General features: G+C 51.0%; 1 protein-coding gene across 1 annotated transcript in view; it reads right to left on the bottom strand.

The window, feature by feature from the left end:
* Positions 1-26,082, bottom strand: part of WFDC1 (WAP four-disulfide core domain 1) — a 35,226-nt gene extending 9,144 nt beyond the window's left edge. The window contains exons 1-4 of the mRNA XM_024234073.3: positions 25,404-26,082; positions 7,631-7,823; positions 2,390-2,473; positions 1,221-1,361 (exon numbers count right to left, since the gene is read on the bottom strand). Of these exons, the coding sequence (XP_024089841.1) occupies positions 1,221-1,361; positions 2,390-2,473; positions 7,631-7,823; positions 25,404-25,544 (559 nt within the window). The 5' untranslated portion in view covers positions 25,545-26,082. The remainder of the gene's footprint in view (positions 1-1,220; positions 1,362-2,389; positions 2,474-7,630; positions 7,824-25,403) is intronic.
* Between the last annotated feature and the right edge of the window lie 1,545 nt (positions 26,083-27,627).

Below are 27,627 nucleotides of genomic sequence, written 5' to 3'. Positions count from 1 at the left end.
GGGCTATGAGATGCCGAAGTGGGGACAGGGGCCCCTGGGTGTGGTCTTAGTCTGATTGACATTGACTTTGACAAGGTGAACCTGGCCACCCTGAAGTCCCAGACTCCTGGCTCACCACACAGTTCATCCAAACTCCATGCCAAAAAGCACATTGAAGTCTTTCAACTTGATTGCCTCGCGTGGGGTTCGAGATGGTTTTAGATACCACCAGGAATCGCTGTGCCATTGTTCTTTCTTTTCTTGGGAAAATTATGCCAATGAAAGCAACACCATTCACTCATCTATTTATTGCCTTTGTGTCCAAAGACAAACACAAATTAAGTCAAACTGAACAGTCCTGGCAGAAGTTCTGGGAAGTTAAGGATGCTCAGACAATTCTAATTCTATGCGGTTTGAAAACAGATACAGATGCTCCTCTAAAACAGACACAGATGCTTCTTGACTTACAATGGAGTTATGTACAGATAAGCCCCCTACAAGCCGAAAATATCTGAAGTCAAAATGCATTGAACACAGTTAACCTACTGAACACCATACCTTAGCTGAGCCTACCTTAAATGTGCTCAGAACACTTACACTAGCCTAGAGTTGGGCAAAGTCATCTAACACAAAGCCTATTTTATAATAAAATATTGAATGTATCGTGTAATTTGATTACCATACTGAAAGTGAAAAACGGAATGATTGGATGGGAACTAGAAGTACAGTCTCTACAGAATGCATGTTGCTTCTGCACCAGCGTAGTCTAACAATCGTTAAGTTGACCATCGTAAGTCGGGTCCATCTACACATACGTAGATATAAAATATCCAGTGTTTACTGACCACCTACTATTCCTTAGGGCTGCTCCGACTGCTCTGCACTTATGATTTCAGTTACGCCCCACAACAGCATGAAGTAGCCCCATTTTACAAATGAGGAAACTGAGGCTCAGAGATAGGAAGAAATTAACCCCAGTGTCGCCCAGCTGGGAGGTGCAGAGCTGGGGTTTGCAGCCAGTCTGCTGGCTCAAGAGCTTCGGTCACATGCTAGTGTGGTAGGGAAAGGGTAGGGGCCATAAAAGAAGGAGCCGGGCAGGGGGAAGATGTGAGGAGCTCTCAGTCAGGCCCAGGTGCTGGGGCTGCTTCCTGGGGCAGGTCATCCATGGGGGTGAGAGGCGCTTACAGGGAGAAGGGGACTGGGGCAGGGGCCAGGATCAGGGCAGGGGGTGCCACACTCACCTGCTTGCTGGCGCTGCTTGACGCACTGTCCACGGTTGGGGATGCCTTCGGCCACATCACCTGGGCTCAGGATGTGGCACTCATAGCCCGAGGGACACAGCAGCGGTTCGGCCCCGTCCTCCGTGGTACTGCATGCCTCTGCTGCGGGAGGGACACACGCTGGGGTCTAGAGGGCAGACCCCCGGGACGGGTGCAGGGAACGCACCTCACCCAGAGAGGCGGCCTCACCTCTGTACCCCAGGTTCCAAGCTAGGCCCTGGGTCTCACTCAGTGGCATGTGGCACACGTGCACACCCACAAACACACACACAAACACAGGCAGTCCAAGCTCACCTGATCCCAAACATACTCTCACAGGCTCAGCAACATCCATATAGACATGTTCACGGATACACCCTGAAACACACACTCACTCCTACAGTCGCACAGGTACACAGACACTTACACAAGCAAGTCGGACACACAAATACACACAGACATATACACATGTTCATCCCCACACACAAATCCTGCACACTCATATCCACACCCACATACACACACGTTCACCCACACATGTACACACTCACAATACAGTCATACACTTTTGCATGCACACACACACACACACACACAAATATTCAGCCACAGGCACAAGGACGGCCACACAGTTGCATACACAGCTGCACACTCTAGCGGACACAGTCACACAACACACAGATGGATGTGGAGTCAGAAGCACAGCCGCAGGTGTGGAAGGGTGCCCGCTGTCACCTCCTAGGCCTCCAGGCCCCCGGCCTGCATGCTGTTCCTTCCAGAAACTGCCCTCTGCCTCCTGGTACCTCCCCCACCCCCGGAGAGGCCTCATCTTTAGAGAGCAGTGAACCCCCTATAATTCTAGGAATTTGAAAACCAACCCTAAGCCCCCTCCCCTTCAATTCTCCGTCCAGGAGGAGGCCCCGTTCTTGGGGAGAGTCGAAGCCCTTATTCTGTACTGGGCTTTGATTCTGGCCAAGCCCCCAGCCATCAGCCCTTCTGCGCTGGGGTGGGGAGGATCAAAGAGGGCTGAGTGTTTGACTGAAGGGCCTGTACATGGGGACAGCCAGCCTGGTGCTGCTAGCTTTCTGGAAGCAGCTGAGAAGGAGGGATCGAGGCTTGGATGTAGGGTCTGGGCTTTACCCGGCAAGTACCTTGTAACACCTCCTCAGGGCCATCCAGGAGCCAGCCATTGCCACCAAGCCATCGAGGTTTCGGCTGCACCAGCCAGTCTAAGACTAACACAATACAGGGTCAGATCAAGGCCCTCCTCAAGCAGCTGAGAAATGCCCAGGCTTGGGGGCTGGGGGCACCCCAATTTCATGACAGCACAGAGGCTCCCCATGGGAGAAATAACTATGGTTCCTGGCATACCTTCACTCTTTGCTTTTAGTGATAGAACCTTTCACTGTGGGCTGGGCACTGGGCCACCAAGCTGGGGACTAGGCTTCCCTGCCTCCCTGGCAGCTACTTGTGGCCATGTGACAGGGTTCTGGCCACAAAGATGTGAGCAGCAGTAACCATGCAACTTCCTGTCTTGCCCTCTGATCGGGGGTCTCTGCTCCCCTCCCTCCCTCTTTTCCTTCCCGCAGGCTGGGAGCCATTCTGACCACGTGGGCAAGGACACCAATCAGACTGCAGAGTGGCAAGAAGGAAGGAAGCCAGGTCCCTAGATGGCTTTGCGAGCAGAGCTACCTGCCTACCACAAATGTCTGTCTCTGCACTAATAGCTGAGAGAGAAGAAAATGCCTCACAGGTTGGGTCCCTGTATTTATGGGTCTCTTTGTTGCAGCAGCATAGTCTGTTCTCTAACTAATACTTTATTCTTTTAACTTTTAGGTTCGGGGGTACACATGCAGGTTTGTTGCACAGGTAAATTGCCTGTCACTGAAGTTTGGTGTATGGGTGAAATTTGGTGTACAGGTGATCCCATCACCCAGGTATAACCAGTATACCTGGTTTTAACAGAAAGAGTCACCCACACAGTTTACGGGAAGGCCTTTGAAAAGCAGGGGTCGAAAACTCAAATGCCTCTAGGGAACAGGAAAACAGACCAGGCAGGGCCACGGCAAAACAGAGAGTGCCTCCTGCCTGGATGAATCAACTGCTGGTTAGCCCTGACCAGTCATTTCCAATGCTCCCAGACTGTTTTATTTTTTTCTTACTGTAAGTTCTTATTCTATTTACTTATTTATTTATTTATTTATTTATTTAGAGACAGAGTCTTGTTCTGTCACCCAGGCTGGAGGGTAGTGGCCCGATCTCAGCTCACTGCAACCTCTGCCTCCCAGGTTCAAGCAGTTCTCCTGTCTCAGCCTCCCGAGTAGCTGGGATTACAGGCGCCCGCCACCACACCTGGCTAATTTTTGTATTTTTAGTAGAGATGGGGTTTTGCCATGTTGCCCAGGCTGGTCTTGAACTCCTGGCCTCAAGTGATCCACCCCCTTCGGCCTCCCAAAGTGCTGGGATTACAGGAGTGAGCCACTGCACCCGGACTGTAAGTCTGTATTTTTTTCTTTTTTTTTTTTTGAGACAAAGTTTCACTCTTGTCGCCCAGGCTGGAGTGCAATGGCGCAATCTCAGCTCATTGCAACCTCTGCTTTCCGGGTTCAAGCAAGTCTCCTGCCTCAGTCTCCCAAGTAGCTGGGATTACAGGCGCGCACCACCATGCCCGGCTAATTTTTGTATTTTTAGTAGAGACAGGGTTTTGCCATGTTGGCCAGGGTGGTCTAGAACTCCTGACCTCAGGTGATCTACCCCCTTTGGCCTCCCAAAGTGCTGGTATTACAGGTGTGAGCCACTGTACCCGGCCAAGTCTGTATTTTTAAAAATAGAAATCTTCTGGTTTTTAAGTGTTGACAAGTAATTTTAAAACTTTTTTATTAATGATGATGATGATGATTATTATTCTGTAGAGACAGGGGGTCTCCCTATGTTGCCCAGGCTGGTCCCAAACTCCTGGCCTCACGCGATCCTCCTGCTTTGGCCTCCCAAAGTGCTGGGATTACAGGTGTGAGCCACCGTGCCTGGGCAGAAAACTTTAAGCATGTTGGAGATCAAAACGGTTCTGGGATCACATTTGCTTGTGACCTCTGCATTCGTTTGACTCCAAAATAAGACAAAAATAAAAATTACTAATATTTATCTTTATAAAGAGAATAGAAAAATAATTAGCATCTTTTAAAGTACATTGATGGGTACTGGTAAAAATGCTGGTTAGCTTTTTCCATAAAGAAGCACTCGCTGATTATAACGACAGTGGAAGTTGGAACAGCAGAGAAAGGACCCAGCAGTCTGTGACCTCTGACACAGGAATGACGCCATGGTTCTGCAGCCTCTATGCCCAGCCTTTCAGTTCATCCCTCCTTTTCCCCACCACATCGGACCATGTGTTAGGAAACATTTTCAGGTAGGAAACGTAGTAATATGTGCTGTTTGTATTCTCTTTTGCCTTGATCAAAGGCTTCTGAGCAGCAGGGAAATAAGCAAATGTTTGGAGTAGTGAAACTTGGTCCGGGCTCCCCATCACTCTAGTTGAAGACCCTTAAAGGCCTGGTGGCCCTGGGGTCTCAGCTCTTCACGCCTTCACTGGAACTACCTGGGATCACCTCCCAAATAAACAACCTGGGCCCAAGTCCTTGTCTCTGGGTCTGCTTTGGACAGACCCAAATCCAGATGGCAATGAAGAAGTAAGGTGCCTGGAACAGGGCCTGATATGTTCCACGTCATCTTATGTTAGACCAGTGGTTCTCAATGCAGAGCGATTTTGTTCCCCAGAGAGCATTTAGGAAAGATTAGAGACACTTTTGGTTGTCACAACTTGGGGTAGATGTTGCTACTGGCATCGCGTGGGGAGGGGCCAAGGAAGCCGCTGACCACCCTACAGTGCACGGGAGAGCGCCCCCCGCCCCGCCCAGCAAGTAGAATCATCCAACCCCAGATGACAATATGCCAAGACTGTGAAATCTGGCGTTAGACAGCATTGTTGTTATTACTCACTAGTAGTATGATTGCTCTTCCTGCTGGCCAGTGAATGAATGAAGGAGTCAATAGTTATTGAGTATTATATGCCCAGAGACCATTTTAGACGCTGGGGTTACAGCAGTGAATGAAAGACAAACTCCCTGCCCTGTGGGGCTGACCTTCAAGTGGGGAGAGAACAGTCAATGAACAAACAAGTAAAACACAGTCTTCCAGATTATGCTACAGAGAAAAATTAAACAGGGATGGAGGGTTAAAAAATGGCCAAGGGGCTGTCATTCAGAGAGGGAAATCTTTCCTGAGAAGTGGCCTTTTGAAATAGGTCTAAAGGAGGCAAGGAAGTGAGCCATGTGATGTCTCGGGGAGGATATTCCTGGCAATGAAGGACCCCACACGTGGGTACAGGTGCCAGGGCAGGGGCCCCACATTCCCACACTCACGGCCTAAGGCAATGGACACTTCTCTACAGTCAGACAACTGGATGGAAACTGCAGGTCTGCCTGCTGTGTGACCTTCGGCAAATGATTCAGCTTCTCTGAGCTTCAGTTGTGGCACAGGGCTGATAACAGTCATCTCATCAAGCTGTGTGAGCATGAAATGAGATGATGTATGACAAGGCTATTGGGAATGCCATGTACAGTTGTATCATCTGTGCACTGCTCAAAAGCACCTGGTCTAGGCAGGAAGCAAGGCTAGAATCCCTATGCCAGGTCACATTCCAGAGGAAGGGGCACCTTTTTTGATAAGCCCACCCAGAGGGGAGTGCCTTTATGTGGTCGTCCACCATGAGGGGCAACATTTAGTTTTTCTTATGAAGGCTGAGTAGGAGGCTGCCTGGCCTGGAGCAGGGGCCAGTGCCTGCCCAGAGGCAGTACTGAAATAGTCCCTGTCTGTCTTGATGAGCATTATAAGATTGTAATTATGAGCATGATTAAGTGTGCTGAGTCCCCTGTCATCGCTGTGACCTCACCCCAAAGAAAACAAAGTAAGGTCATTCTTGCCATCTCTGACTCTCCTCTCAGCCTTGGGAGGAGGGGCTGGGCCACCTTCTCGAGCCGCCTTCCCTAATTAAGGCCCATGGGAACCCACAGCCTCCCGCAGAAGGTACAGTCCAAACAGCTGTTGTTATCACCCTGAGCAGAGCTGAGGGTGGAGAAAACTTCCTTGCTCCAGATCCTACCCGCTTAGGGGCACATTTTCCCCACCCAAGGGCACATTTTCCCCAGGAAATAGCTACTTGTCCACCCTACTCTCCACTTACTGTCCCCGACAGGGTCACCTCCTTCCCTTCCCAAACCTTCTCTTCAAAAGGGATCTGAAACTCCATCCTGCCAATGATGAATCCCTCAACATTGTTTCCCCCCAAGAGGTTGGCATCCTGATTCAACGCACATCTCATTATCTGCTCCCAGACCCGCGCAGTGCTGAGCACTTTGGAGTGGCAGGTCCACCGTAAGCTGCACGTTGTCTTTTCTTTTCTTTTCTTTTTTTTTTTTTTTTTTGAGACAGAGTCTCACTCTGTCACCCAGGCTGGAATGCAATGGCACAACCTTGGCTCACTGCAACCTCCACCTCCTGGGTTCAAGTGATTCTCCTGCCTCAGTCTCCCAAGTAGCTGGGATTTTAGGCTCCTGCCACCACGCCTGGCTAATTTTTGTATTTTTAGTAGAGACAGGGTTTCAGCATGTTGCCCAGGCTGGTCTCAAACTCCTGACCTCAGGTGATCCACCCGTTTCACAGGAGAGGAGACTCAAGAAAGTGACAGCTGGCCGGTGGATCTGAAGCCACACACCCGCTCCTCTCTGGAGCACGCCCCATGTGGATTGCTAAGCTCCTGGTCTCCACCTCAAATACCCCAGGGCCAGGCATGAGAAGTGTGGCGGGCCTGGTGGGGTGGTGGGGTGAGTGGGAAGCTAGAAGACACCTCCTCATCCAGCGGCACCTGAGGTTCCAGCTGGTGGCAGCCCAGGGAACATGGTCCGATATTTTAAAGAAAAGCCTCGAATCTTGATCTTTTAAATGAGAAATCCCACTGCACCCCTATCCTCCTATCAGCGGGCATTTTCCCGGGAATGGGTGTCTCCTAGACTGTGGCTCCCTGGAGGCATCTAGGGTCCCTGCCCCCATCCCATTTTCATAGGAAGAGGCATTTTCTCTGGAAGGGCATCTCCTACAACGCAGGTCCCCAAGGGCAGTGGGACACACAGCAGCTGCACAGCAGCGCCACGCGTGCTCAAGGAGCGCCCGTCTCCGTTCACAGGTGCGCAGTGGAGGCGCCAGAGACCCGCCCAGGTGGCCCAGCTTTAAGCCCAGCTCCTTTTTCCCCCTCCCCCGAGTCGAGCTCTCTCCTACCCGGGACAGCTCTGTTTACCTGTCCTTCTCCCTCAGCCGCCTCCCTCGGGCTCAGGACCTACCTGGCGGGGGCGGCACAGCTTCTAGGCAGGCGTAGGCGCATCCGTTGTAGCAGCAGCGCCGGTGCCGCGGGCACTCGGAGTCCGCCTGACAGCGCGCGGCCTGGCAGGCGCCGGGGGGCAGAGTCCGCGGAGGCGGCGGGCAGCGGTCGGCTCGGGGCTGCCGCGGGCCGCCGGGCGCGCCCACCTCCTCGGCCTGCGGGGAGACGGCGGTGTCAGCAGCTCTGGGGCGCGCGTTCGAGTCCCGGCGCCGCCCGGAGCGTGCAAGGGGGTGGGCAGTGCGCCTGGCTTCTCTGAGCCTGCGTTTCCTCTTGTGAGAAACAGCAAGCAGGCAGAGCCAGCCTCGGAGGGAGGCTCAGAAGGTCAGAAGATACCATATTTCTTTTTAATAACAGTCGGCACGAAATAACTGAAAGCCCAGAGCAAAAGGATAAGTGAATCTTCGTATGTTTGCTGAAGGACAATCAAGTATCTACCCTGCGTGTGAGACAAATTATATATAATACATAATATATGTGGTATATATGTGTATATACAAATATGTCTGCATGTATACATATACATATACTGCATGTATACATATACATATACGTACACACGTATATGTCTATATATACATATGTATATGTACATATGTGTGGATTTCTTATAATCCATATGTTTATATGGAGCTTTGAGAATTTACAAATTATACACAGAATCATTAAATCCATGCAACAACATCGATACATCTCAGAAAATAATGAAAGGAAAAAAGCCAGATCAAAAGAGAACACCACAGTGGGATTCCACTTATATTTGTAGCTCAAAAACAGGCCAAGCTGATGTCTGGATGAGAAGTCAGGAATCTGGTGGGCAGTGACTGGCTGGGAACACGTGGTCTCGGGACTGGCTCTGTTCTGTTTCTTGGTCTGGGGGCTGGTTACATGGTGTGTTTATTTTGTGGGAATTCATGGAGCTGAACACTTAGGATTTATATGCTTTGCAGTGTTTTTTGTTTTGTTTTGTTTTGTTTTTGAGATGGAGTTTCGCTCTTGTTGCCCAGGCTGGAGTGCAGTGGTGCGATCTCAGCTCACCACAACCTCCACCTCCTGGGTTCAAGCAATTCTCCTGCCTCAGCCTCCCGAGTAGCTGGGATTACAGGCATGTGCCACCACACCCGGCTAATTTTGTATTTTTAGTAGAGACAGGGTTTCTACATGTTGGCCAGGCTGGTCTGGACCTCCCGACCTCAGGTGATCCGCCTGCCTCGGCCTCCCAAAGTGCTGGGATTACAGGTGTGAGCCACTGTGCCTGGCCTGAAGTATTATGTTTTAATAAAAAGTTCAAAAATAAGATATACGGGCCAGGTGCTGTGGCACACACGTGTATAATCCTAGCACTTCCAGAGGTCAAGGTGGGTGAATCACTTGAGCTCAGAAGTTTGAGACCAGCCTGGCCAACATAGCGAAACCCCTTCTCTACTAAAAAAAAAAAAAAAAAAAGAAGCAGTCGGGCATGCTCACTCTCTCCTGTAGTCCAGGTACTTGGGAGGCTGAGGCGGGAGGATGGCTTGATCCCAGGAGGTCAAGGCTGCAGTGAGCTGTGATCGCACTACTGCCCTCCAGCCTGGGCAAAAGAGTGAGACCCTGTTTAAAAAAAAAAAAAAAAAGAAAAGTCCGGGCGCAGTAGCTCACACCTGTAATCCCAGCACTTTGGGAGGCCAAGGCAGGCGGATCATGAGGTCAGGAGATCGAGACCATCCTGGCTAACACGGTGAAACCCCGTCTCTACTAAAAATACAAAAAAAAAAAAAATTAGCCGGGCGTGGTGGTGGGCGCCTGTACTCCCAGCTACTCAGGAGGCTGAGGAAGGAGAATGGAGAATGGTGTGAACCTGGGAGGCGGAGCTTGCAGTGAGCCGAGATCACGCCACTGCACTCCAGCCTGGGTGACAGAGTGAGACTCCATCTTCAAAAAAAAAAAAAAAAAAAAAAACAGATATAGTACTGTACTTAACATATAGGAATATGGGTGAGTGACCAATAAGATCAATATTTTAAAGGTAAGACTGAGAAAGTTTAAGCCACTGGGCAAACTGCCCTGGGTCCCCCTGACACCAGACCCCATCCACGCCCAGTAACACTGTTCTCCTTCTAGGAAAATGGGGTGCGTGGTGGGCAGTTTATGCACATTCGCACACACACACAGAGTTAGATACAGGATAGATTAATTGGGAAAAAAACCACCTTGGCTTGCCCTGCCTCCTGTCCTCTGCCTAAACTGTTCCTTTCATCTAAAATGCTTTACCTACTTACCTCCCCACAAGTCCTCCCCCAACATATTCAAAATCTGGCCCCCTTGTGCTGGCCAAGTCCATAGGGCATATCTGCAAATTGGAATAGTAGACAGCCATGAAAACCCGCCCTTAAGGTGTTGGCAAAAAATGAAATAAGACTCAATGTGCCGCATATGAAAGATCGCCAGGATGTGGTGGCTTGTGAAGAAAACCACGGTTCAGAACAGCATGTAGGCTCTGCCCCATCTGTGTTTTTAAAAATGCACACAGATATAATATGTATATATTTGCATAGGCTGAGAACGTTTTGGAAAGATACACAAGATCACACAAGAAACCATTATGAAAGGTGCCTTTGGAGAGAAGAATAGGGTGTAAAGCTGAGAGACATTTCTTACTATTGTATACTCTTCTGCACTGGTTCAATGTCTTTTTACCACGTACACATTACTTCTTCAATTTAAAGACAGTCTCCATGCAGAGCGAGGGCACATCATCCAAGCCCTGGCTTAATCTAGACTTGACTCACAGAACCTCACAAAGCTACTGAAGCTGCTTTGATGACAGTGTGGGCGCCGTCACCTCCAGGCCTTTGCCCATGCTGTATCCTCTGCCGAATGCCCGTTCCTTCAGGTCTTCCAGAGGGACCATTCCCCAAGACTCAAATCAGTGCTCAAGGCTGGGATGTGCTTCCTTAATACCAGCCCTCCCAGGCCAGGGTTAGAGCCACGCCTCCGCCCCCCCTACTTCTATGTCCCACACCCACCCTCCCTTGTCACTCTTTCTCGATGTCTTAATAGAAATCCGTCATCACATTTAACCAGTGAGCGACCCCTTCAAGGGAGGGCCTTTGAGCCTCCTGTGTCTCCTCCTGCACATACAGTCGGCTGAATAAAGGTGCCCAAAGACACCAGGCCCTACTCCCTGGAATCCTAAATGCAAAGGAAAAAGGGTCTTTGCAGACGCGATTAGGTTAAGGATCTTGACATGGGGAGATGATCCTGCATTTTCCAGTGGGCCCTAAATCCAGTCACAGGTGTCTGAGAAGAGGGGAGCAGAGGGAGATCACACACACACACACACACACAAAAGCAAGCCCCCCACACACACACGCACACATGCACGCACACACACGCACACAAGAAAGTCATGTGAAGAGGGAGGCAGAGATGGCGTCTACAGACCAAGGAATGACCATGATTGCCAGCAGCCACCGGAAGAGGGACTGGCAAGGAAGGAATCTCTGGAGTGGGGGGCGCGGCTCTGCTGACCCCTTCATCTCAGTCCAGTGAAACTGATGCTGAACTTCTGGCTCCGGAACCATGAGACAATTCATTTCTGTTGGTTTAACCACCCCTCCCACCTCAGTTTGTGGTCATTTATTACAGCGGCCCCTGGAAACTTGATATCTGTCCCTCTGCCAGGCACATTCTGTAAATGAACCCCACCCCAGGCCCAAGTCCCCGTCAGTGCCTCCACAGTGGCCTCGTCCCTGGCCTCGCTGCCTCCAAATCCATCCATGCTCCAAACTGCAGCCCAAAGAGGCTTTATGAAAGGCACCTGTGAATTCGGTCGCCTCTGTGCTCCAAGGCCCCAGAGGCGTCCCAGCACCCTTGAGACAAAGTCCCAGCTCCCCACTCGACCTCTGAGCCCTGTGCCAACCAGGTACATGTTACTTTTTCAATTTAATAACTTAGATATAGGATACATTGGCCTCATCTCATCGCCCCGACCCTCCTTGTCCTTACATGCCAGCAAACTGCCCTTCCTCCTCCCCACGCCCCGCAAGCACATTCCTCTCTTCAAACCGTTTCCTCCAGCTGAGCTTGTCTCATCCAGCAGAGCAGACAGGCAACCAGAGTGGGCTCTGCAGCTAACGGGCTTGGTTCAAATCCCGGCTCTGGGGCTTAAATCCTCTTTGCCACTCACTTGCTGTGTGACCTTGGGCAAGCATCAGTTCCTCCCTATAGAACTTCCCTCCTGGGGTATCCTGAGTCTACACCCAGGATGGTGTCTACACCCAGGCTGACATCTACACCCAGGCTGGCGTCTAGCACAGTGCCACCGATCATCATTGGCAGGTGCTGGTCCTCTGCCTGGAAGGCGTCCCATCAGCTTCTATTAGCCAAATCACCCTTCAGTCCTCAGCTTAAATGGCCTTCCGAGGGCAGCTTTCCCCAGACTCGTCGGGATGTTTCTAGTATGATTCTTCTTCATTTTTAGGCCCTCGCCACCCCACACTGAGAGCAGAGGCTGTGTCTGTCCCTGCCTGGCTGGGGCCCAGTGCAGTCCTTCGTGGTTCCTATCTGGGTAGCTGCAAACTGCACGCGGTGTCACCAGTGCCCTGCAGGGGGCACCAGGTCCCCAGGAACAGGTCTTGGCTGGGTGCCCCTGGGAACCGGTGGGATCACCAAGGCCAGAGGTTTTCAGCTGCCCCCAGGGAGCCTCAGGGCCTGAGACTGAGGGCATGAGGGGCAGAGAGCAGGAATGGCCAAGCAGGAGTGGGGGGGGTGGTGCGGCAGGAAAGCCTGGGAGGGGGGCCTGTGACCCCCATCCCTGCTTCACCCAGAGAACCCTTATTTTCACTCTTGTAGACATTGGCTGTTAAATTCACGAAAAGTGAAAATGATCACTAAGCTGGCATTTGGTGGATATGGAGACGAGGCCTTAAGGAGGTGAATGGTTTTCCCCAAAGACAGAAGGGAGACCAGAGCGTGGATCAATCCTTTTATCACCCCCTCCTCTGCCCAATCTCCCTCACCCCTGTAACCATCACCAATAACTTTGCAGCCGCAGCAGGTGCATAATCCCACGCCATTAGCTCTTGGTTCACTTGCTGCAGAATTAACTAAATTGGACCCATGTTGGGGTCCGCAATTTTTAATCCTAATCTAACATGACAGCCGCCCCAGCCTCCTTCGGAGGGTGGTTAAGAATACACCGTATGTCGTAGGGAGGGGACGCCTTATTTTTCCGCCCAGCTTATTTTTCGATCAAGCCTCATTTATGAAATTTAATGGAACCCGGTGATCAGAAGCAAAACACTTTTCACCCACCTCAAATGCCTCCCAGTCCTGTGACTTCCTTAATGGCAGCCCCAGACGGGAGGGTACGCAGAGATCAATTTTAGATGCGCCGCTGTCTCAGAGGAAAATTCAAATGTCATTTCTCAGAATTTGGAGAGAACAAAGAGATAAGCGCCTTAGAAGCCACATCTCCCAAGTTATTTACTGCGTGGCTGAAACAACAGATGGTCGTGAGTGATAAAGCACTGATTTCACTGAGAGGCCCAGATTAAAGGATTACATGTTTTGAAAAATATTTCATGTCACGCAAGGTGACACTCAAAGAGGGTTCTAAACACAGGGCGTTTTCTGGAGTTCTGGGAAAGAACTTTTACTCAGAGAAATAAACAGCTTACCCTCCAATTTATCCCTGGCCCCCATGGGTTAAAGGAGTTAACAGCGAAGGTTCTTGGCCTAGAGGTTGGACTGGAATTGGCTTCCCTGACCCCCTCCACGTCTCTGACCTCTCTTCCAGCACTCCCCTCCTTACTCATTCTCTCCAGCCACCCAGTCCCACCTCTGGGCCTTTGCACTGGCTCTTTCCCCGCCCACCCACCATATCTGCCCTGCGCTCGCCTGCTCGGGGTCTGCTCACACAGCCCTCCCTTCCCCCTCTCCCTGCTTTGTGGAGCTTCACACACCTCATCACCCTTGGGTGGACTGTGTATTCATGCACTCATTGGTTTGCTGTTTTTCTCCCTCCTAGGGACAGGAACTTGGTTTTGTTCTTACCTGTGTCCCTGGCTCCTAGAACAGCGCCTGGCACATAGCAAGTACTCAGTAAATATTCTTCCAGTGGAATAAAAGCTGTGATAATGATGATGATGAAGATGAGGATGACGGTGGTCAGCACACCCTGGCAGTTTGCTGGGCACTCTTCTAAGTGCTTAACATGCATTAACTGGCTGATCTGCACATGGGCCCTGTGAAGTGGGTTCTGCAGAGCGGGGGTCCTGCACAGGTGTGGGGGCAGCCGTTTGTGTTTGTGTAAGGCTGTGCTATGGGCAAGCATCGTCACACTCCTATGCTCACCTAATGTGGATGTGAACTAGGGGAGTGGGTCTTAATATCCTACACTCCAGAGATGAGGAAGGATGCTTTCAAAATGTAAAGCTGGACTCGGCTGTCCTCAGTTTCTGAAGATTCGCTGCTCCTCCTGGCCTTGGAGCCTTCCGCACACTGTTCCTTCCACTCGGAATGCTTCCCAACTCTTTTCACAGCTGAGCCTCCGCATCCTTTGGGGCACGAACTTAGGAGCCATGTCCCAAGATGGAAGGGACCGAAGCTCATGACCTCTTATACAGCAAAGGCTGCTTTGCACAGGGATTAAGGGTTCAGGTGCAGGAATCCGATGCATCTGGGTTTGAACCCCACGGCTGTGCGATCATACAGGAAAATCACTAATGTATCTGAGCCTCATCTGCGAAATGGACACAAAAGTAATACCTGCTGCCGATGTTTGTGATGAAGATCAAAAGAGACCACACCTGTGTGTGCTCAGCTCAGCACTGGCAATGCTAATCACCTTATTTTTATTCCTTTTATTATTATTATTTTGAGATAAGGTCTCACTCTGTCACCCAGGCTGGAGTGCAATGGCACGATCTCGGCTCACTGCAACCTTTGCCTCCCAGGTTCAATCAGTTCTCATGCTTCAGCCTCCCAAGTAGCTGGGACTACAGGTGCCCGCCACCACGCCTGGCTAATTTTTTGTATTTTTAGTAGAGATAGGGTTTTGCCTTGTTGCCCAGGCTGATCTTGAACTCCTGAGCTCAGGTGATCTGCCCACTTCAGCCTCCCAAAATGCTGGGATTACAAGCATGAGCCACCACGCCTGGCTCCTTTTATTATTTTTAATCAATGGACTCAGAAGCCTCTCATCCCATAGTAACTTCATTCTTCATCTCTTCCAGTCTTTCTTCATTTCCCCTGTATCCTCCCTCAGTTCACTCACTGATGATTTAGCGAACGCCCACCATCTCCATAGCATTAGGTTAGATGCTCAGCAGATGCAGAATAAACCTAAGGAGCTCCAGTCCAGCTGAGGCTGCAGATACACGTACGAGAAACCCATCAGCAACAGTGAAAAGTGGGATTGGATAACCTCATCATTTCTGGATAAGACCAGGGCAAACAACTCGCAGAGTTCCTAAGAGAAGGGGCCATGCAGAAACAGCCATCCAGCATGTGCCAGAGCACTGCCCTCAGAGGACCACCTGAAGTCACCTCCAGCCCTCCCCAGTAGATACCACTGCTGTCCCCATTGCATAGGTGAGGAAACGGAGGCATGCAGTCACCATACACAGACACCAGGCTTAGATCCTGGGCTGTGTGATTCATGCTCATGGCAAGGGAGGCAGCATTTAGTAAGCTCTTACTGGGTGCCAATGCTGTGCTGGGTCCTCACATACTGAGTCTTCAGTATCACCCTCTGGGTCTGCTGCTATTCTAAACCCACTTTACTGATGAGGAAACTGAGGCACAAAAAAATTAAAAGCATTTGCCCAAGAGCAAGCAGCTGCGAAGTGTCAGAGGCAGGATTCAAACCTGGGTCTGTCCTACTCCTCCAGGGGCGTTCCTGACCCAGGAGCCCGGAACTGGGAGTTGCTTCCCAATGGTGCCTGTCAATTTCTTCCCATTCCTTCAGTCCAGGGGCTCCCTCCCCGTCCCGAAGTGCTCCCTCTGCCCTCCTGTGGCCCAGCCCCAGCTCAGGGTGGAGTCAAAACGGGGGCCCCCAGGTACACATTTGTCCTGGCCCCCTCTTTGCAGCCCTTGCCTCCCAGCTTATGTTGCCTCTCAGATGAAAACAAAATAATGCCACATGAAATCCCTCTGAGAAAGGAGGACACTCACCCCAGACAGACGACACCTTCGTGAAAACCGCAGAGCAACCTGTGATTTCCAGCTTTTATTTTCATTCCTGCTCAGGGATTGTACAGTAAGTCTATTTCAAAGTATCCACTGAGCACACATTCATGGTACAACTCAGACAAGATCTCTCCGGGTCTGTATGCCTTACCTGGATAAAAATGATTCCCGGCCGGGGGCGGTGGCTCACACCTATAATCCCAGCACTTTGGCAGGCCAAGGCAGGTGGATCACCTGAGGTCAGGAGTTCGAAACCAGACTGGTCAATATGGTGAAACCCTGTCTCTACTAAAAATACAAAAATTAGCCAGGCGTGGTGGTGGGCGCCAATAATCCCAGCTATTCGGGAGGCTGAGGCAGGAGAATCACTTGAACCAGGGAGGCAGAGGTTGCAGTGAGCCAGATGGCACCACTGCAATCCAGCCTGGGTGACGAGTGAATCTCTGTCTCAAAAAAAAAAAAAAAAAAAGATTCCCTTAAGCTTTTTGACCTGGTGGCTATTTTGTTCATATAGATGAACAAAAATAGATTTGCAAAGCCATTCTGCCACCGATATCACTAGGAAGCAGGTGGGGAAATGCCCATTTTGGGCTCCAGCAGTGGGAACCCCAATTCAGCAAGTCCAAGTCCAGATTCAATTAAAGCGAACAAGCTGGATGTGCAACCAAAGGAGGCTGGATACATAAGTGAAGGCACAGGGAACACCAGGCAGGCCTTAGAAGGGAAGATGCCGATCCACCATGTTAACACACTTTCCACAGATTATTAAGTGAAAATGCAACATAGAAAACAGTGTGAATAAGCCATACACCAAATAGCACATACTGGATGATTCCATTTCCATGAAACGTCTACAACAGGCAGATCCATAAAGACAGAAAGTGGAAGATGCCAGAGGCTGCGAGAAGAGGGAAGGAGGACTGACGGCTAATGGCTGTGGGGTTTCCTGTAGGGTTGATGGGAACGTTCCAAAACTAGGCAGTTAGGATGGTTGCACGACTCTGTGAATATACTAAACACCACTGAATTGTACCTTTGAAAGGGTGAATTGTCTGTCATGTGAATTTCATTTCAATAAAAGAAATTTGAATCAGTATGAATAAAATACCACTAAGAAAAAAATATGTGTGCTGTGTGTAACTGCTTCATGAAGCAATCTAGACAGACACCCCAGAATGTCACCAGAGTTTACATCTTGGAGGAAGAATTCAGATCATTTCTACTAATTTATCACTTTCTGTGTTGCCTGAATTTTTTTTTTACAGTAAACATCATTCTTTTAATAATCAGTAGAAGAATTTATAAACCATTTCCATTTAGGGAAAAAAAATCCAATCTCCAGAGCTGCCACCAAATCTACCCACATGCCTCCCTCAGTGCTCACCACCCCCTTCCTTCCACATGCAGGAGCTTTTACCCTTCTTTGGAAAGTTCCAGCAGCTTAGCGGCCAGACCAATAAACATGCACCCCAGCACTGGTTTGCGTGGTGGAGGAAGAAAGCCAATTTTCCTCTAAGCATTACTTGCTCTTCCTCTGGAATTTGGACGTCAAACATCTAAAAATATGTCGCTCCCTGGAACAGTGGGCTTAGAGTTCAGCGTGCGTAGATGAATGCCATTTCCTGGTGCCCGGGGCCCTTAACGCTGGGCCCTGGGGACAGAATTTGGCACAAGGTTAATGGGACTTCCTCAGAGGGAGACCAAAAAAAAAAAAAAAAGAAAGAAATTCACAAGACGGCAAACTCGACCAACTCTTCCCAACAATGTCATTGTCAGTCAGTGCACCCGAGAGTCCTCTAGAACTTTCCATCCCTTCTATTCTGTTCCGGAAGGTTTTAACATAATTTATTCATTCATTCAATAGTAAATTCATAATTCCCAGGCCCACTGCGTTTCAGGCACTGGGCTGGAAATGGGAAGTCCCGAGTTGAACCAGAAGACATTGGCCCTGACTTCACGCGGCTGTTTCAGGACAAGTCACAGACACCACACAAAACAGCACACAGATAAGGCAAACGAATTGCTTTTTGTGGTCATCTGCAAAAGCAGTTAGAGAGAAACCTAAACAAATCATGCCAATAACAACAACAGAGCTAAATGCTAAGAAGGAAGAGCTGGGCTGTTATGTAAACATTTAAGGGAAATCATAAGGAGGCATTCAGGGAGAGGCCTCGGAGGAGGTGGGCGTGAAGCTACGATGACCCACAAGCCGGAGTGGGCACCGTGAGCGGACACTTGCCGAGAGGCTGCCTCTCGGTGCTGGGGACACAGGGGACTCACAGGGACTCTGTGCCACGCAGAACTCCTGAGAGGTGCCTCAGGTTCTCGCTGCTTTTTAGAAAAATTATTGTGGTAAAATATATATAACATGCAATTTTCCATTTCAGCCCTCTTAAGCGTGCGAGTTGGCGGCATTAATTAGATTTACGATGTGTGCAACCACCTCCATGATCTATTTCTGCGGCTTTTCCATCACCCCAGGCAGAACCTCTGCTCTCATCAGACAGCTGCCCCCATTCCTCCCTCCCCCAGCCCCTGGCAACCACGAATCTCCTTCCCATCCCGCTGGATTTGCCTCTTCTAGACATTGCATCCAGTGTCGCACACCTGTGGCCTTTGTGCACTCAGCATCGTGTCTTCGAGGTTCATCTGCATAGTGGCATGTGTCCAGGCTCCGTACCTTTCTATGGCTGAGTTCTAGTCCCCTGAGTGGACAGGTGCGATGTGCTCAGCCCATGGGCATCCGTCTGCCTCCACCCTGTGGCTGCGGTGAGTCCTGGCACAGAGGTGTCCTGCTTTCCTGTCTCCCTCTCCCAGGTGATAACCACACAGGGACCCGGGATGCTTCTTTACTCGTTGATTTCCACCTGGAATTTCAGGGCTGGGACCTCAGATGAAGAATCTCAGTCCCAGTGAGGAGAAAGTGATTTGCCCAAGGTCCCCCTCCAAAGTCAGCTATTCATGGACTTTTCATTCCTTCCATTCCCGCATCCATGCCAGGTTCTGGGCTAGACACCAGGGTGTGGCCAAGCCTACAGTGAGTTTGCTTCACATCAGTACGACATATCCCCTCTCTCCAGCACCCAGGCAGTTCCGGGGCTTGTCTGGGGTTCTCAACCATGAGCCTTGAAGACCCCCTCCTGGGTGCTGCTGGTGGTCTCCGGAGCCCACTGAGCACCCGCTGACCCCCAAGACGTAGGCATCTTCGTAGTCTTGATGGTGAAGTCCTGCAAGGTATGAGCTCACATGGTTCAAGGAGCAGAGAAAGCTCCCAGACTCTGGGGATATAGCGATAGCCCCACCTGTCCCCAGCCAAAACAGCACAGATAAGTCATTCTCTGCAATGGCCTCAGTTTCCTTATCTGTGAAATGTCTCTCAATCAGGGTTGCCGGTTGCAACCAACAGAAGCTGACTCCCTTGATGCCCAGAGCAGACTATATTCGTGTCCGAGTGTGCTGCAACAAAATGCCACACACCGGGGGCTTAAAACAACAGAAATGGATTCTTTCACAGTTCTGGAAGCCAGAAGGCCGAGATCCAGGTGTTTGACAGGATTGGTTCCTTTGCGGAGGCTCTAAGGAGAAAAATCTTTCCATGCCTGTCCCAGCTTCCAGCTGTGGCTGGCAGTCCCTCATGTTCTCTGGCTTGTAGACACATCACTCTGATCTCTGCAACTCTCTGTCTTTGCATGGCCTTCTCTCCATGTGTCTCTGATTCTGTGTCTCTTCTCCTTTTCCTTTTTTTTTGGAGATGAAGTCTCACTCTGTCACCCAGGCTGGAGTGCAATGGCATGATCTTGGCTCACTGCAACCTCCACCTCGCCTCCCAGGTTCAAGTGATTCTCCTGCCTCAGCCTCCCAAGTAGCTGTGATTACAGGCATGCATTACCATGCCCGACTAATTTTTGTATTTTTAGTAGAGATGGGGTTTCACCATGTTGGCCAGGCTGGTCTTGAACTCCTGACTTCGGGTGATCCGCCCACCTCGGCCTCCCAAAGTGCTGGAATTACAGGCATGAGCCACCATGCCCAGCCCTTTCTCCTTTTCTTATAAGGAACGGGGGTCATATTAAGGAATCACCCACCTCCAGCATGACTTCGTCTTATTTTGACTAATTACACCTGTAATGAACCTGTTTCCAAATAAGGTCACATTCACAAGGATCAGGAGTTAGGGGTTGGATGTATCTTTGGGGGGACACAGTTCAATCCATAGCATGGATCTGACAGGATTTGAGTGCAGGGAGTACATTTAGGAGGGGAGTGGGAAGCTGAGCAGGAAAGGGAAGGCGCCCTTCAGGGAGTGCTAATGAGCAGGTGGCTGCCTGGGTGCTGGAGCTCAAACCCAGTGGACCTTGGAGAAACCGTGTGGAACACTCCTCACTCGTGTCCCACCAAAGGTGAGAAGCCAGCCGGGCCATCGGGCTCCAGCTCCATTTGCTCCTACAGGTGTTACCTCCCCGGCACCTTGGCCTGCCTGTGTGTAGGCTGAGCATGCTCCTGCAGCCAGAGAAAGCCTTCAGGCCAGCAGACACAGATGCTTACGGTACAAAGATGAAGGTGAAGGTCAGAACTCATGGAATGGTGAAAGCACAGCTCCAGGCCATCTGCCTCTCCCACTCTTGCTATCTCAGCAAAAAATAAAAGGATGTTTGGAAGGCTCTCAAGAGCTCACAGAAATAATGGGGGAAAGGAGAACTAGGTTGGGGAACTGAGGAACGCGAGTTGTAGGCCACTGCTGGCTCCTACAGTCCCCTACTGCTATTAGCACAGGGGGTGCCTCCAGACAGATGAGCTGCAATGCCCCCCCCTCCCACGTCTGGCAGGATGCATTTGAAAGAGAAAGTGGCATCAGCTCCTGGCTGCTGTAGCCCCTCCCAGGCCCCCTCAGCAGGACAGGCATCTCTGGGCAGGGTGCAAACTGAACCACCATTTCCAGCTGCCCTGAAGGGGTGCTTAGAGGGGAAAACAGACCCACAGTCACACTGACAGCAGGGGCCGGCCTGCCCAGGCCAGGGGCTGCGCAGACCCAGGCCCGCATGGTGGCTGCCATGGGCCCCACCCGGTGGATTTGTTGAGAGGCTCCCAAGAGCGAATGCGTGGCAAACGCTTGTCCTGACAGTGTAAGCACTCAGTAAATCATTGTTCTCAGGAGTTTCATCTAATGCCAGGAAAGAAAAGCCAAAAACGTCAACTCCACAGAACCGACTGAGCTCCATGGAAAGGTTATTGGACTATTTACAAATGTTCTGCTTCTGTTTTATTCAGTCTCTTAAATATTTGGTTCTGGAATGGGGTTTTTGTTTCTTTGTTTTTTTTTTTTTGAGATGGAGTTGCACTCTTCTTGCCCAGGCTGGAGTCCAATGGCACGATCTCGGCTCACCGCAACCTCCGCCTCCCAGGTTCAAGCAATTCTCCTACCTCAGCCTTCCGAGTAGCTGGTATTACAGGCATGCGCCACCACGCCTGGCTAATTTTTTTGTATTTTTAGTAGAGACGGGGTTTCTCCATGTTGGTCAGGCTGGTTTTGAACTCCTGACCTCAGGAGATCCGCCTGCCTTGGCCTCCCAAAGTGCTGGGATTACAGGCATGAGCCACTGTGCCTGGCCTGGAATGGGTTTTTAAATCTGTCCGTAGTGCACATGTAGGGGATGCAGTTCTGTGCCAGGCAGGGAACTGTAGGCTCTATGGTCTTTTTACTGAACCCTGCAAAGCAGGCACTACTGTGTCCCATGCTGCAGATGAGGAAACTGAGGCTCAGATAGGAGGAGGAAACTCCTGAAGGTCTTAGAGATAGAAGGCAGGAGACCCGGCACTTCTCCTTAGAAGCCTCCCCTAAGGGCCTCTCACAGGAATGGAAGGCAAGTGTGTTCGTCTCTGGCACTGTCTCTGCATGCTTAGACCAAGAAGCATAAACAGCACTCAGGACATTAACCGTCCCCATTCTAAGAGACCAGTCCTCTACAAAAAAGTCACTCTGCCGGGGGACGAGGCTTTGAGAGAGTAGAGCAGGCTACAGGCAGCCCTGCGCTTGGTCGGGACTGAACCACCACCTCTCCGCATGTAGCCCTGGCCAATTTCCAGGGTGTAAATACTCCCAGTGTGGTTGATTTCAGGCAACCCACGTGAGGCCACTGAATGGGACTGGGAAGAGATGTGGAGTAGCTTCTCTCCTGGTCATACCACACGGATGCAGAAGACATAAAACCCCAGGAGCCGAGAGAATAGCAAAATGGAGCAATACAATTGGAAAGTGATGCATTTCTAATAAGAAGTATTTCCTGGTTGGGCGCGGTGGCTCACACCTATAATCCCAGCACTTTGGGAGGCCGAGGAGGGCGGATCACCTGAGCTCAGGAGTTTGAGACCAGCAAAACCCCATCTCTACTAAAAATACAAAAAATTAGCCGGGCGTGGTGGTGCATGCCTGTAATCCCAGCTACTCAGGAGGCCTAGGCACAAGAATCACTTGAGCCGGGGAGGTGGGGGTTGTAGTGAACCAAGATCACACCACGAGACTCTGTCCTAAAAAAAAAAAAAAAAAAAATTCTTTCCTTTTTTTTAATATAAATTATTTAATTGTAAGTTTATATAACTTAATTTGTGATCATGGCTGTGAAACTGGCTCTCCAGAGGGGGTGCAAGCCAGTTCAGCACACACCCAGCATCTCCTCACTCTGACGAGCCCATAGCCCCTGAGGGTCAGGGCCAAGGCTGAAGGTCTGATTCAGTGTAGGGTCAGGCAGTGGTGACTCACGGGGAAGTCTCGACTTTGTGGATGTGGGGGCTGCTTCCTATCACCCCTAAGTCCCTGTCGAACGAAAGGGCCATGAAAGTCATAGGTTCTCCATCTTCATTTCCCAGGTGAGGACTGAGGACCAGAGAAGGGCAGTGAGTGGTCCAAGATTGCACAGCACATTAGAGATTTCCCTGTGATAAGTTCCAGGCCAGGCGCTCTTCCCAGCCGTCCCTGTCCTCTGAGCCACAAGCCAACAGCCTGTCTTTGCCCAGGGCTTTCTCTGAGGTCTGAGGCACAGATGTTCTTTTTTGTTGTTGTTGTTTTGAGACAGAGTTTCACTCTTGTTGCCCAGGCTGGAGTGCAACGGTATGATCTCGGCTCACTGCAACCTCTGCCTCCTGGGTTCAAGCAATTCTTCTGCCTCAGCCTTCCGAGTAGCTGAGATTACAGGCATGTGCCACCACACCCAGCTAACTTTGTATTTTTAGTAGAAACAGGGTTTCACCATGTTGGCCAGGCTGGTCTTGAACTCCTGACCTCAGGTGATCCGCCCACCTTGGCCTCCCAAAGTGCTGGGATTACAGGCGTGAGCCACCGCGCCTGGTGGGCACAGTTGTTCTGCATAAACCTCACCTATGTCTAGGTGCTGAGGAAGGAGGCCAATATATGTTGATAACCAGGGAAAGATTCAATTCAGCGAGGAGCCAATTCAAAGCACTTGCATCCTGACCAGTGGTGGCTACAAGTGAATCAGCTCCTGCAGCCCACTCAGGCCTGTGTTTTAGAGACTCCCCCGGATCCCCCGTGCACATCAACCCTGACCCTCCTGTGTGGATGTCGCGGTGCTGGCTCTTATGACACCTTGGGACATGGTGGAGATAAAATCAGATGACATATTGGGAATCTCTCTACGGGTGTAGAACCAAAGTGCTACTAACTACAGGTGAGGGTTAAATCATCCTGTTGCACCAGAGAAGAGCACAGAGGAGTCAATAAAATCTGAGAAGAGTCTCTCACCCCTTCTCAATGCCTCCCCTCTGGCCGGGTCTGGTCTCCCAAGCAGCTCTCAGATGCACCACTTCTGCCTGGGAGTCTCGGCTCATGCTGAGCCTTCTTCCAGGAATGTCCTTTCTCCTCCTAATTCCTAATCCTTCCCCAAGATCCAGTCAGGGTCTCCACCTCCTCCAGGAAGTCTTAGGTGACTACACCATTTCACACGAGCTTTCCCTTCTCCAAGCGCCTCATCATGTCACTCTACTACTCTTTCCACTTCTCGGAGGCCTCCTGTCTCCCACCACGAGCACGTGCCGAACATGGAGAATATGAGCCCTGGAGGCCCAGATTTGCCTCAATACAGTTTTGGGCACCCCATCGTGCCTGGGGTCATTAATCATTCTCTCTTCCCTCTTCTCCAGCTGGCAAACTCCTATTTATCCTTTAAAGCCCCAGGTCCACTGTCCCCAACCCTAAAAACCCTGTCTGACTCTCCTGGGGAAGAGCTGCACACACATCCCATGCTACCACTGCATCCGCTCATAATTCACCCACAAGAATGTACCAGGCATCGACTTAATGGCAGGCACCAGGGGCACACACTAGTGAAACAGAACCCCGCCCTACCCCAAGGAACCTACATGCTACCCTGTTAGGCAACACCAACCAAAGTCACAATTATTTGATTGAAAGCTGCCAAGATGCACTGCCAGCTTGCTATGTTGCAAAGACGTTCTGCATACTGAGTCATTTAATCCTCACGCGGGTGCTGTTGGTGCCAGCGTTACCTTCTTGAGCCCTCTGTGTGGTGATATCGTCCTGGCTCACTCCGTCCCTGCAGATCTGTGATCTCTGAGGGGTGGGAGGAAGCAAAAATAATAGTCTCCTCCACCCCATTCTCTCTCCTAGTTCCCTTCCTGCTTTATTGCTTCCTCAGCACTCGCAAACTGCACACACTAATAAATGAGATCTCTCTCATTTATTCTCTGCAGCCCCCAGCCCCCCAGTGAGTTCCCCAGGCAGAGATCTGAGGTCTGTATCCCCACAGCCTAGGACAGTGCCTGGTAAACAGTGGCGACCCAGACATAGTTGTGTGAAGAAATGCATCCCTCTCTCTTTTGCAGATGAGATTGCTGGGGTTCAGAGACGTCAAGCAGCTTGCCTGAGAGAAGTCACGCAGCTAATGAGCAGCAGAGTCTGATTCACACCCAGACATCTGGCCCCAGGGCGTGTATTTCTTGCCACTCACTGCCTCATGCCTTCTCTTTGTACTGCCATCGTTTGTCACCCAACTGCTTTTGCACCTCAGCCACGCCACCCTTGAGGATGGGGGCTTGTACCTCCTTCATCTTTTATCCACAGGACCCCACAGAGTGCCTTCCCCAGAGCGGTTTCTGCAAAATTCTGTTTGGCAGAATGTATTCATTCTGTTTGCTAAATGAATAAACAACCACATGAATGCATAAGTGTATTTCACAAACATTTGGTACTGATCATGGAGACGGAATGCTCCGTTTAAGTCCTGGGGCTCTGAAATTAGATGGTGTCTTTCAGGAGCAAGCATACTTTTGTAACAAGGCAAAAGTGAGGCACGATTCTTTTGCACATTTGTGATGTGTCTTTTGCCTCTTGACTCACAGGCAAGGGTCCTTTTTGGGGGGGTGAGCCCCATCTGCCCACCACACAACTCAGACACACACAGATAGGAAGACGCCTGCCCTGCCACGTTTTGGGGGAGCACTTACAGGAGAAGGCAGTGTCTAGGGATTGCCTCTCCTCAAGGCTGCCTCCCACCCACAGAGGCTGCCCCAGCCTCCCCATCCCAGGCACTTACACGGGATTTCTCGGCCAGCCTCGCAGGCAATGCCCGTTTCCAGGTATTCTTGGCAGAGCCGGCGTGGAGAAGTAGCAAGAGGCACAGAGCCCGGATGATCTGCCTCCTGCGGCTGCCCGGCCCCACGCTGGTTAAAGGCATTTCCTCCCTGGGCAGCGACCTTCTAGACACACACAGAAGAGGGGCCCCTCTCGCTGCGCGGGCCTGCGAGTGGGGACAGGAGCGTGCACAGTCTGCTGGACTTTCTTAGTTCCACCCAGCAGGGTCCCTCAGATCATGTGTCCGCGTCCAGCACATGCCCCTTCCTCAATGGGGGCTGGCCTGCCCGGTTATTTTTAGATTGCCCTATAACATCTGGCCCCAGACGCTCCGACCAGGGCGTCTGCAGCCCAGGCAGCTCAGTGGGCGGTGGCAGCAGGAGGAGGGGGCACTGGCTTGCTTGGAGACGTGGCCGGGAGTGGCCTGTCACTCTCCACTCTCCATAATGAGCACTTCCTTGCAGGCTGGGGCGGTCTCCTCCCGAGGAGGTGTGCTTGACACAGGGCTCGGGGCTGGACGTGCAGAGGAGTGCAGCAGGGTGGGTGGGGGCTCGGCTGCTACCTTGTTCACATTTCGAGCTGGGCTGACAACCTATCTGCCTATAAAAGCTTCTTCGGAAGAGGCTGCTGGACTGCTGGACGGGGACTGGACAAGGGTGCAGCCATGAGGAGACGACTTCCACCCTTGCACCCGCCGGGGTCCTCCTGTCTGATGTGGGCACGTGGGTAGTTCCTCATATTGTGTGTTTCTTGTGAGATTTAAATGAAACTGAGCACATGAAGCATTTCACATGTGTGAGTGTGCTGTCACTGTCAGCCTGTGTATCTGCACGTGTGCATGTATGTGTATACGTGTGTGCACGTGCACGTGTGTGTTTTACAGAAATGGAGCACAGCAGGCTCGACATTTCACAAACTTTATATTCCCTTGTCTGTTCTCAGCACTTCCAAGACAGATACTGGTTTTTTGTTTTGTTTTGTTTTCTGAGACGGATCTTGCTCTTTCGCCCAGGCTGGAGTGCACTGGCATGATCACAGCTCACTACAACCTCTGCCTCCCGGGTTCAAGCGATTCTCCTGCCTCGGCCTTCCAAGTAGCTGGGATTACAGGCCTATGCCACCACGCCTGGCTAATTCTTGTATTTTTAGTAGAGACTGGGTTTCACCATGCTGGCCAGTGATCACCTTAAGTGATCTGCCCGCCTCGGCCTCCCAAAGTGCTGGGATTACAGGCGTGTGAGCTACCGTGCCCGGCCCCAAAACAGACACTGTTTTGATGCCCACTTTACAGATGGGAAACAGAGGGGGCTGCCTGAGGTCATGCAACAGCAGCAGAGAGGAGGCTGGAACCCAGGTAGGTCAGACCTTGTGACACCCCGCTAGGTGAAGCGGAAGGGACCCAAGCACTAGGCTTGACGCACCTGTCCAATCCCAGCTCAGCCTCTGCGAGATGCTGGAAAGCCTCTTGCTCACGGTCCTCAGTTCTCTCATCTGTGAAATGGGCATGTGAAAGCCTCTGCCTCTTGAGGTCGATGTGGGGCTACAGGAGAGGGTGCCAGCTGTGCCCAGCACTTGCACAGAGTAAGTGCTCCAGAAAGGTTGGTTCCTCCCTCCCTGGGGACCCTCACCCCCCACCTCCTGGCCAGCACAGCCTTCAGAATGCTCTGGGCAGGTACCATCAACCCCTCTTGGCCTTTTGGTGAATGACAATAGTAGCAAACACATATAGTCTGTGTAGGTTGGGTGCGGTGGCTCACACTTGTAATCCTAGCACTTAGGGAGGCAGAGGATCCCTTGAGCCCAGGAGTTCAAGACCAGTCTGGGCAACATAGTGAGACCCCATCTCTACAAAAAATACAAAATTTAAAAAAGTAGCCAGGCATGCTGATGTGCACCCGTAGTCCCAGCTACTTGGGAGACTGAGATGGGAGGATCACCTAAGCCTGGGAGGTTGAGGCCGCAGTGAGCCGTGATCACTTTGGGAGGCCGAGGTGGGCAGATCACTTAAGGTCAGGAGTTTGAGATCAACCTGCCCAGCATGGTGAAATCCTGTCTCCACTAATACAAAAATTAGCCAGGCATGGTGGCGCATGCCTGTAATCCCAGCTACTTGGAAGGCCGAGGCAGGAGAATCGCTTGAATCCAGGAGGCAGAGGTTGCAGTAAGCCATACCACTGTACTCCAGC

This window comes from Pongo abelii, chromosome 18 (genome assembly GCF_028885655.2).
Source record: "Pongo abelii isolate AG06213 chromosome 18, NHGRI_mPonAbe1-v2.0_pri, whole genome shotgun sequence".
Classification (NCBI taxonomy): Eukaryota; Metazoa; Chordata; class Mammalia; order Primates; family Hominidae; genus Pongo; species Pongo abelii.
Note: the sequence above shows the minus strand (reverse complement) of the source record. Positions and strands in the feature narration are given on the sequence as shown.